Source organism: Phyllostomus hastatus, unplaced genomic scaffold (assembly GCF_019186645.2).
Source record: "Phyllostomus hastatus isolate PE091 unplaced genomic scaffold, TTU_PhHast_1.1 phas_contig_5, whole genome shotgun sequence".
NCBI lineage: Eukaryota > Metazoa > Chordata > Mammalia > Chiroptera > Phyllostomidae > Phyllostomus > Phyllostomus hastatus.
The window spans coordinates 2069520-2080176 of NW_025333897.1; the positions used below are offsets into that span (position 1 = coordinate 2069520).

General features: G+C 51.5%; 2 protein-coding genes across 8 annotated transcripts; one reads left to right on the forward strand and one right to left on the reverse strand.

The window, feature by feature from the left end:
- Positions 1-471: 471 nt before the first annotated feature.
- On the forward strand, positions 472-7607 carry FBXO17 (F-box protein 17). Of its 4 annotated transcripts, none has more exons than XR_006786581.1 (4): positions 472-1029; positions 3387-3603; positions 4540-4629; positions 5884-7607. XR_006786581.1 is itself a non-coding variant. In XM_045846684.1 (4 exons), exons 2-4 carry the CDS (start codon positions 3509-3511, stop codon positions 6010-6012), a joined length of 357 nt encoding a protein of 118 aa, XP_045702640.1. In that variant the 5' UTR covers positions 472-1029; positions 3387-3508; the 3' UTR covers positions 6013-7607. The 4 variants fall into 4 exon arrangements, 2 of the variants coding, with proteins under 2 accessions (XP_045702640.1, XP_045702639.1); XR_006786580.1 differs by having other exon boundaries at positions 3509-3603; XM_045846684.1 differs by having other exon boundaries at positions 4497-4629.
- On the reverse strand, positions 7310-10646 carry MRPS12 (mitochondrial ribosomal protein S12). Of its 4 annotated transcripts, none has more exons than XM_045846682.1 (3): positions 10628-10646; positions 10145-10211; positions 7310-8023 (listed from the first exon to the last, which is right to left on the reverse strand). In XM_045846682.1, the coding sequence occupies exons 2-3, from the start codon at positions 10191-10193 to the stop codon at positions 7653-7655; spliced, it is 420 nt and encodes a 139-aa protein (XP_045702638.1). In that variant the 5' UTR covers positions 10194-10211; positions 10628-10646; the 3' UTR covers positions 7310-7652. The 4 variants fall into 4 exon arrangements, with proteins under 4 accessions (XP_045702638.1, XP_045702636.1, XP_045702635.1 ...); XM_045846680.1 differs by lacking the exon at positions 10628-10646 and adding an exon at positions 10456-10510; XM_045846679.1 differs by lacking the exon at positions 10628-10646 and adding an exon at positions 10424-10502.
- Between the last annotated feature and the right edge of the window lie 11 nt (positions 10647-10657).

Genomic DNA, 10657 nt, shown 5'->3' on the forward strand with positions numbered 1-10657 from the left:
GCCACTGAAGATGGTCGCCGGCCCTTGCGTGGTGGTGGCTGCCAGTGGACAAGCCCATAGCCTTGGTCGCACTGCCCCCAGAACTGCTGGTGCAGGTGCCGAGCTACATGCCGCCATGCGCATTGGTGACCTGCTGCCGCTCAGTGTGCCACGTGGTGCGACGTAGTGGATGGGCCCACAGTGTGGCTGCTGCAGCTGGCTCACGACCGCCACGCGGAAGGCCGTGCACTCTATTCGGTGGCCCAGCGCTGCCCACCCAATAGCAAGGACGAGAAAGAGTTTCCACTCTGCGCCCTGACGTGCTACTGCTTGTGAGCGCCTCTGGGCAGCAACCTCATTTTTAACTCCTGCGGAGAGCATGCGTGCGAGTGGAGGACCTGGCCAAAGAACGGTGGGCGGGGCCGGGTAGACTAAAGGGATAAATAAGGTGGGGAAACGCTGGAGGCTGAGTGAGTGGGCGTGGCCCGGCTAAGAAAACAGGGGCGGGGCCCGGGTAAGGAGTCAGGGGGCGTGGCTGAAGTAGAGGCCTTTGGGAAACTGGGTGGGCAAGGCTAGGCTATGAGCCATAGAAGGAGACGAAGTGGATGGGCGAGACAGAACTGAAGGAACCAGGGGACCGGGCAGTGTCAGGAACCACTAGTGCTGGGACTGTAGACTCCATCAAGGTGGCTAAAGGGGGTGGAGCCAGGGGAGGGCTGAGAAGAAGCCGATTGGGTGTTGGTGGGGGCGGAGCTTGCAGAGACCAGAGGCCTCCTTGGAAGCAGGTGGGCGGGGCCAGTGCAGGAGGAGCTCCTTGAAGTGGGCCTGGGGCGGGGCCAGGGGACAAGCCGAGTAGTTAAGCGGCAGAAGGAAGATGACTGTGTGGTAGGGAGCTGGAGTGGACCTGAGGAGAAGCTGAGTGAAGCGATTGTGGGGTGGAACCAGGATTGCCAACTGTTGGGAGGCGGGGCCAGAGTGGAAGCAGGAGGGAGGAACTTGGTGGGCGAGAGCTAGTTGGGTGGTGGTGGACTCTGCTGGGCCATCTAGCAGGTGAGTCTCTTGTCTTCAACCCCATTGTATCACACAGAGGGCTTCAGAGGCTGGGAGGTGAAACGTGGGGATGGCTGAGCTGTGGAAAAGGACCTAACAGTGGTGCTGGGGGCTCCTTCCCAGACCTGTTTTGTGACTTCTTTTTAGTGAGTGGCCCTTGATCCCTGGGGCGGGGGCTTAAAGGAGGGTGGCGGACCCTACACCACTGTCCTCATCCTCACCCTCACCCACCTTCACCTTCCCCTCATTTATTCATTCAACAAATGTTTGTTGAGGGCTTGCCGTATACCAGGCAGTGTTTTGTAGGTCAAGATACAAGGAAAATTCAGAAAAATCAGGAACCTGCTGTTTTCACTTGCATTTTAGATGTAGGGTGGGAGGAGGCATTAAACACATGAACAGTAAAATAACAAGAACACAACAAACAAAGTACTTATTCTCTGATGCTTTACATATAACTCTTAATCCTGGCAACAACCCTGTGACATAGATACTATTGTTATCTCCACATTATAAAGCACAAAGGGTTACAACATCTGGTCAGTGGTGGAGCTGGGATTTGAACCCAGGTTATCTGGCTCCAGAACTTCTGATTGGTTGGTTGATTTTTCTTTATCCTCATGCCTCAGACCCATTTCCTTGTCTCCTGCCCCCATGGTCAACCATTCTCACATGGCATTACCCAGCCTCCTAGTACTTGCCAGTGTATTAGGGGTGAAGTAATATCTCATTGCTGTTTTAATTTTAATTTACATGTTTTTTATTTAGTAGTAATTAAACATCTCTTCATATGCTTGTTAGCTTCTCAGATTCCCTTTTTTATAAATTGCCTGTTCATATTTTCTATTAGGGCTGATGTCTTATTCTTGTTGTTATACAAGAAGAATTTCTCATATATTCTAGCTGTCTGTCCCTTGTCCATCCTGGAAGTTGGAAAAATTTCTGTATTAACTCTGTCCATGGTGTTCTTTGTTGTTATTTTCATACGATCAAATCCATCTCTCCTTTTTTTGCTTTAGAATTTGTTTGTGAAAAATTTTTAAAGAATTTATTTTAAGCCCTGGATGGCATAGCTCAGTGGATTGAGCGCGGGGCTGGGAACCAAAGTGTCCCAGGTCGATTCCCAGCCAGGGTACATGCCTGGGTTGCAGGCCATAACCCCCAGCAACCACACATTGATGTTTCTCTCTCTCTCTCTCTCCCTCTCTCTCTCTCTCTCTCTCTCTCTCTCCCCCTCCCTCCCTTCCCTCTCTAAAAATAAATAAATTAATTAATTAATTAATTAATTTAAAAAAGAATTTATTTTAGAGAGAGGGGAAGGGAGGGAGAGAAACGTCAATGGGTTGCCTCCCACACACATCCCAACAGTGGACGGGCCCACAACCCAGGCACGTACCCTGACCAGGAATCAAACTGGCGACCTCGTGGTTTGCAGGCCCTGGCGCTGAAACCACTGAACCACACCAGCCAGGGCTGAAACTTTAAAAAATCCTTTCCTATCTTAGATTCTCACAATATTCTCATACTCTCTTCTGGTAAATTCCTAACTTTATCTTTCACATTTAGATCTTTAATCCACCTTTGAATGTGTTGTTACTAAGGACCTAGTCCTCCCCACCCCCCATACATGGGGCCCATTTTCCCAACACCATCTACTAAGAAGCCATCCCTCCCTCATGGAATGCCAGTGTTGCCTCTATCATTTTTGAAGTTCTATCTCGGTCTATCCCTGAGCACCATGTTCTGTTCCACTGGGCACCTTCACAGTTCTTTCTCCAGTACCACACTATTTCTGTATATTCAAATGCTGGGAGAGGGGCTATTTACAAAGCTGTAGGCAGACCACAAGGGATACCGCATGACCCTGGGGCTAGTAACAATGGGGGGAAAGGTCATTGCCACCCCTAGGCCTGACAGGGGTAAGGGCAGGAAGCAGTTACTGAAACATAGGTCAGAGAAGGCTGTGAGGAGAGGGCCGTGTGGAGCTGTGCCTTTCCGTTGACAGACACAGGAGTCCCAGGTGATCCCTTGGGAGGGAGCCGGGAGGTTAAATACCCCTATTTTACTCTCTTCTCTCACTTCCGTCTTCTGTTGGAGCTTCATTGGGCTGACCCAACAGGAAGGAAAGGGTAAGGACTAGTCCATACAGGCAACACATCCTCAGACCTTGAGCCCCCCACACTTTAGGAGGCCCCGGAACTCCCTGCTCAGTGTGGGCCTCCATTTGTACTCATGTCCTGGTCCCCACCAATATCAGAGGCAGGCCTGCATCCCGGAGTCCAGGACAGGGTGGAAAATGATAGAGGGATGTGAGCAGCCAGTGGGGATGCCCAGTCCATCACCCATCTTGTCTACAGAGCAGACCCCTCCGGCTGCTTTGACATGGTTGTCAAGGAGCTTCTAAGAGGAGATGACTTCCAGGCTGTGACTGTCTGCTCCACATACTACCCACCGCCTGCACACCCTCTCCCCCTCCCAGATGGTGCTTCAAGAGGCAGCTGTGGACCTGGTGATGGAAGGGGTGTGTCAGGAGCTGCTGGACAGTGCCCAGGTCGAGATCTGTGTGGCCGACAGGTGAGTGAAGAATGGCAACCTGCTCCCTAACCAATGGTGGTGGCAGCAGTTCTGCAAAAGGGACTCATTTCATGCCCCCATCAATGCCATGGGCTGGCCACTGTTCTTGTGCCCCCCCTCATAGTGAGGCTGAAAGGAGAAGTGATGCCGCAGTGAGCCCAGAGCCCCTACTCTGCATTCCTCCCCACCCTCTTCCCAGCACACCCAGGGTTTGCTGTTGGCACAGGGGCCACTGACCGGCTCAGCTCAGTCTGAAACAAGGTATCTCCCTCACCCACTTCACCACCATCACCTGCAGCTCTGCCCTGACCCTAAGGGCTTGTGGATGCCAAGGCCTCAGAAAGGTTGGCAGCATTGTGCCCTGAAAACTGAGTTGGGCCAGAGGCACTGGCCGGCTTCAGAGCCTGCAGGCCTATGAGGAGCCCCTCCTCTTAGGGCACTTAGGTTCTTCACAAAACACTCAGACTCCTCTTCCCTCCAGCTGTCGCTCTCCACAGAAAATCCAACTTCTGCCCTGGGGTTCTGACTCCTTCCCACAGCACCCAGAGTCCTACTCCCTCAGGCTCCTCTCCCGAAATACTGGGGCTCCTCGTCCCATCCCCCAGGCCATGGTTTCTCTCAGAGCACCATACTCACCACCCCCCCCACACACACACACACCTGATTCAGTCTCTGGAATCCACCCCAGGAGAGCCCAGGTTCCTCCCCCAGGCTCTGACCCCATCCATGGACCACCAGCCTCTTCCCCCCAGAATCCCAGGCTGATATAATGTGTAGGTGTGTGCAGCCCTAGCCTGATCAAAGTGCTGGGAGGCTCAGCCCCCAGCCTCCCTCTTCCCAACCCACAGGTGGGGGGTGTGGTGGGGGCATCAAGGCTCACCACTACCTGGCAGGTGGGGCACCCAAGAGAACTATGGCTGCATCTACTGGCTCCAGGTCCACCTTCTGGATGTGCGTGAAAATGAAGTGGTCAATTCTCCGCCTCACCCAACCCAGCCCTTCAGTGGACAAAGAGGCTGCCAACAGGTGAGTCCAGGCACACCTAACCTCTCGCTCCGCTCAGACTCCCTTCTCAGCTCATCCCACCACTGGACACCTCTAATAGTAAGAGCCAACAATCCTTGAGTCCTCATTACATCCCAGGCCCTGTTCCAAGAGTTCTCCCTTTCATTTCATCAGTACAACAGCCTAGTTGTTCAACATAAATTTATTGAGCACCTGGCTCTATCTCCATTCTAGAGGAGGAAACAGAGGCACAAGAGGTGACATGACTACCCAAAGTCACACTAAAGTGTGCAGGGCTTCACCACCCAACAGACTCAACATCCAGAAAGATCCCATTATAAAGGGAGCCGGATCACCAGTCTCCCCTGCTTGTGGCCCTACCGTGGCTACATCCCAGGGTAAGAGCCAAAGTCCTCTCATCCTGCTACAGGAGGAAATGAAGTACAGATCCACACTACAACATGGATGGACCTTGCAAACAGTACATTAAATCAAAGAGGGCAGGCACAAAGGCCACATATTGTAGGACTGCATTTCTATGAAATGTCCAGAATAAGCAAAGCCTTAGAGACAGAAAGCAGATAGATTAGTAGTTGCCAGGGCCTGGGGGCGGGGGGGAGGAATTGGAAGTAATGGCTAATGGATATGAGGGTTGGTTTTTTTTTTAATGGGGTGATGGAACATTCCAGAATTAGATAGTGGTGATGGTGGCATAACATTGTGAATCTACTAAAAAAACATTGAATTGTACAGTTTAAAATAGTTCATTTTATGTTGGGTGAATTTTAGGTCAATAAAAAATTGTGAGATAAAGAAGCCAAAGCCTTCCTGTGGCCCAACAGCCCCACACCATCTGCTGAGTCCCTACCTGACCTCATTCCCTACTTCTCTCCTCACTGGGCTCGTCACTCCCACCTCAGGGCCTTTGCACTGGTGCTCCTGTCTGGAACACCCTTCCTCCAGATCCTCAAGTGGCTCTCTCCCTTCCTTCAGGGTGTGTCTGCTCAAATGTCACCTCAGTGGGCCTTTGCTTACTCACTTCACAGCCTCACCCTCCTGCAGAATCCCCTCTGCCCCACTCCCACCCCTGCCGTGTCCAGGTCCCCTACTGGATGGTCAGCTCCGCCGGGCCAGGATCTCTGCAGTGCTTTCCTCACTGCTGTATCCCCAGCACCTAAGGCAGAGCCTAGCACCTACTTGATTTTGGGGAGTGTCAGTCCAGTTGGAGGAAGAGGAGCCCACAGGTCCTCACTCTCATTTTCCTTCCCCATGCAGGTCTCCCACGTTTTCACCGACTTTGGCAAGGGCATCCAATACCCATCTTCTTACTATGGGAGAGACACACACTCCTGGGTGGGGCACTACAGTGCCCTTGTGACCCCCTCCAGGACCTGCCTGTCCTAGCCCACCAGCCTGATCAGGCCTTCCAGGACCTACTACCACCTCCCAGGCATCATTGCCAATCACTGGCAGCTTTGCAGCCGGGAGCCAGAGGTTGCTCAGGAATGGCTGGGGGCCCATGTGGCTTGTTCCCAGCCAGCTTCCAGCAAACCCCACTTGCTGCTTTAGCATGGTACCCCACATGCTGTTCACCAGGCTGTTCACAGCTTCCCGAGCCGGGGGTTCAATTTTTAACCGAGATTTTTACTTTGCCTGCAAACTGTTTCCTCACACGTGGGTGTCAGCTGGTAGACTTGGTAGACTGAGTCAGAAAACAAAGGCCAAAACTGTATTGCTAATGAGGGGAAACCACTACCACCCTGGGACAGGACCCTCATTGGCATGTTTGAGTTAAGCTGATTGCTGGCAGGGAACAGAAGCCAGTCAGAAAAGCCTGACCTGGAGGGAACCCTTTGTTGTTTGGGGGTCTCAGATTCAGTTCTGAGGCTCCTGCGACTTCCTCCAGCACCAGCCCATCAGTGCCTCCCCTCTTTGCCAGACTGGCACTTTCTTGCAGAATCGGAGGCCAGGGCTATACAGTGCCATCCACCCACACCTGCAGCCTCTGCCTCACGGGCAGCTTGTCTCCTGTAAGGCCACCGCCGCCGCCCCTCCCCCCCAGGTCCCATTTACATACAAATTCCAAGGCCGCATACAAGAGGCTACCAATCAATGTTTCTTTCTCACTCTCTTCCCCTCAAAAAATAAATAAAACCTTTAAAAAAGATATAAAAAGTTAGATTTTAAGCACATCTAATCTTAAAATCTAACATGGCCAAGCATAAGATCGGGTAAGGGTAGGATTACTTTCAGGACTGTTTTCTGAGGGGTCAAACAGGCCCAGAGGGGGTAACAAACAAACCCAAAGTCACAGAATAACTAGGAGGCAGAGGCAGAATTTGAACCCAGGACTCTGAGAATAACAGAATTCTCAAGAAGTTCCCATGTAGGCAGCGGCAACCCCCATTCAGTCCTTTCTTGATGCCCCTTCATTGCCACCATTACAGTTACTGCCACTTTCAGGAGGAAGCATGGGGGTGGGGCTCCCCTTGCCCAGGTCCCAGGGCCAGCAGGGAGAACTGGGTCTCAGTTCTGCTACCAGATGCCAAAACTTAAAACTGAGTCCCCATCAGCATGTGCTGTGTACAGAGTGTCTACTATCCACCAAACCCATCAAAGGAGATGCTGTGGGTAGAGGACAGAGCAGAGGCCCGGAGGACATGTTAGCTGCCAAGACCACAGAGAGGGTGAACGCGGCAAGTGGTACACATCACAACCACAGGGTCTGTGTATTTATTGCAAGCCCTTCCCATGAGGTGGCAGTACAGTGTACTGGCCCAGCAGATGCAGCCTCCTGACCAACACTCTATATGTGGACACCCAGGGTGTTGGCAGAGGGGCACCTTTTTCTAATTCACACCCAGGACCTCCATGGGCTATTATTGGTAGTCCTGATGGAAAAGGGAAATGAAAGAGGCAAAGCCAGGATTTGAACCAGGACAGGCTGCTTCTAGAGCTGGCCTAGCTTCCCAAAGATATTGTAGGAACCCAGAGACAAAGGTTCTTATTCTGCATGAATCCCGGCACAACCACGCGCCTGGTGGTCACTTCTTCTTCTGCACATGGCCACAGTCATACTTGCCACGCACAACCTTGAGCTTGACGCCAGGAAGGTCTTGGGTCCGGCCGCCCTGCACCAGCACGATGTGATGCTCCTGTAGGGTGTGGCCCTCTCCCGGGATGAAGCAGACAGCCTCCCGGCCTGTGCTGAGGCGCACGCGGCAGCACTTGCGGTTGGCCGAGTTGGGCTTTTTGGGTTTACGAATGAATGTGCGCAGAACTACACCCTTCAGCTGTGGCCGGCCTTCTGTGGGACCCAGTTTTGTAGGTGGCCACTTTGGAGGGCCCCGGCGGTGCATCTGGTTCAGAGTGGCCATGGGGCGGATGGCCCAGAGCTGGGGGACCAGGGCTATACCTGGAGAGACACAACCAGGAGGGCGGGGGGGGTGGTGGTGGTTATTATCCCAGGGAACAGATAACAGTATTAGTGATCCAATTCTGGTGTTCTAGGCACCGTTCCAAGCACTTTATAAGATCCCTATTTATATCTCCGGATACATACAGATAACAGTAATAACAACTAACATTTATCGAGCAACTACCACGTGTTAAGGTTCTATTTTCAGCATTTTGCATGAATTAACTCATTTCATTCTGCAAGGGAAGTATTAATTTTAATGCTGTTTAAAGATAATAAAAGCAAATGAGCTCACAATGTTCGCCTACTGTTCTGTGCATCACACCTACACTAACTTGTGCTGTCTCCACTGCACCCACTAGGGTCCTGTCCACCCTCTTCTTCTGTGTCCTTCTCCTCCTGGGTCTTCTGACTCCTACTATCTGTTCCATCATGCAGCCAGAGGGACGCTGAGCACACCTAGGTCAGATCACATCCTTTCCCTTCCCAGTGCCTCCTGTGGGGCCATCTCACTCAGGGTAAGAATCAAAGTCCTTCCACAAGGCCCCACACGGTCTGGCCCCAGTATTTCCTTCACCTCATCTCCCCACTCATCCCCTCGTTCACCCAGCTGCAGCCTGTGTCCCCAAACACAGCAACAGAAAGGACAGCAGTGTGACTGCACTGTAGGAAGAGGAAAGGCAGGTAGGGGAGGGAATATATTTCCAAGGCAGACCCACAGGATCTGCTCATGGATAGAATGTAGAATGCAAAAAGACTCTAAGATAGCTGGATTCTGGCCAACATTCATATCTCACCTACTGTGTCTTGGACCCAGTAATGGAGGCACGGTGGTGACCGAGACAGCCCTGGATCAAGCACTCTTAAGAGTTCCCAGTCCCCTGGCTGGCATAGCTCAGTGGATTGAGCACAGGCTGTGAACCACTATGTCGCAGGTTCGATTCCCAGTCAGGGTACATGCCTGGGTTGAAGGCCATGACCCCCAGCAACTGCACATTATTGTTTCTCTCTCTCTCTCTCTCTCTCCTCTCTCTAAAAATAAATAAATAAAAATCTTTAAAAAAAAAGTTCCCAGTCCAATTTGAGGTCCATCCTTTCCTGTCACTGGCATGGATGCCCTTTCTTTTCAAGATTTTATTCGTTTACTTTTAGAGAGAGGGGAAGGGAGAAAGAGAGGGAAAGAAACATCAATGTGTGAGAGATATATTGACTGACTGCTTCTTGCATGTACCCAACTGGGGAACCTGGGCCACACCCAGCTATGTGCCCTGACTGGGAATCGAACCTGTAACCTTTTGGTTTGCAGACCGGTGCTCAACCCACTAAGCCACACCCGCCAGGGCTGGATGCCCTTTCATATCCAAAGTCCCCTCTATATACAGGGTAGGTCCTGGCCCTACTCTCCATTTCCACATCTTTGTCTCATACAGCAGAATCCTCAAAGAGGATGAGCCATTCCTAGCAGTCTCTTCCTAGTGGTGTGCCCTTCAGCAAGACTCTTCACCCCTCAGTGTCCTCCATAATCAAGTCTCCCTCCTGAGCACCATGTGTGAGAAGCTACCATTAAACCTGCATGTTAAGCTAACCCAGATTCCCCAGGCAGAGTGCAGGCCTATCGTGCTCAGCCTTGTGATCCTTGGTGAATGTCAAACAGAAAGTGCTTAATAAAGGTTTGCATAGTAAATAAGTGAATGAAATACCTCACAAAGGGCATGGCCCATTAAAAGTAGTTCAATGTTTGTAGGAGTAAGTTCATAAACAAAGTGTCCCATTCAGTGCCTGGCACATACAAAGCTCTTGAAAAATATCAGCTGAATGAATGCGTTAAACGCTTTGCTTGGATGTCTCTACTACCACGGTGGTATTTAGTAAGTAGAGCAGTTACTAAAGAAATAAGTAATTGAACCAAACTCCTGGTACTCACCCGATGCAAAGTAGCCCTCAATGCAACCACTTCTCATATCTTGCTTTTGCACCCAGAGCTCCACCAAAACCCACCGTGCAACCATCCTTGATTTAAAACCCTTGATTCCCTCAGGTCTGCGGCAGAGGCACTCACGTCCCAGAGGAGATAAGCGTCATCCAGCCTCGTCTCTGCAGCTCAAGACTCCCACTTACCATAACTTAAGGACGTGTTGAGGCCACGGAGAAGGTGGGACCAAGACATTCCGCACCTGCAGCGTTCCTGTATTAGTGGATAACAGACTCAGAAAGGAGTAGGGGAAAGTGGCCGTAGTTGGACAAGGACCCAAATTCTCCCCTTCCCGCTCTCAGGACCTTCTGGTTAAATTTAAGTAATGTCCTGTGACGCCTTCCTCTCGGAAGGCTCTTGGGGACCCCACCGCCCACGCCTGCATACTAAAGTAAAGAGAAACTGAGAGAACTGGAGAGGTTTACAGATATTCCAGAATCCTTTCGACCTCACCAACCCTAGTAAGGCCCGCAGACACGCTGAATCCAGCTTCTTGCCACTTCCGGGGGTTAGCCCGGCTGGGATTGGCTGGTTCTGCCTCACGTACAACGACAGGCGTAGCACAGACTGCTATTGGGCAACGACAAAGTCAATCTCGGTACACTTTTCTCGGATATGGTAGGGCTCACCTATTCCAGGGTCTGAGTGGCTCATCCGGA

Coding starts and splice junctions, on each gene's coding strand:
- MRPS12 (XM_045846682.1), bottom strand. CDS start 10,193: ATGTCTTGGTCCCACCTTCTCCGTGGCCTCAACACGTCCTTAAGTTAT. Junction 8,024..10,144: donor CAACACGTCCTTAAGTTATG/GTAAGTGGGAGT, acceptor GTGTCTCTCCAG/GTATAGCCCTGGTCCCCCAG.
- FBXO17 (XM_045846684.1), top strand. CDS start 3,509: ATGGTGCTTCAAGAGGCAGCTGTGGACCTGGTGATGGAAGGGGTGTGT. Junction 3,604..4,496: donor GAGATCTGTGTGGCCGACAG/GTGAGTGAAGAA, acceptor ACTACCTGGCAG/GTGGGGCACCCAAGAGAACT. Junction 4,630..5,883: donor GACAAAGAGGCTGCCAACAG/GTGAGTCCAGGC, acceptor TTCCCCATGCAG/GTCTCCCACGTTTTCACCGA.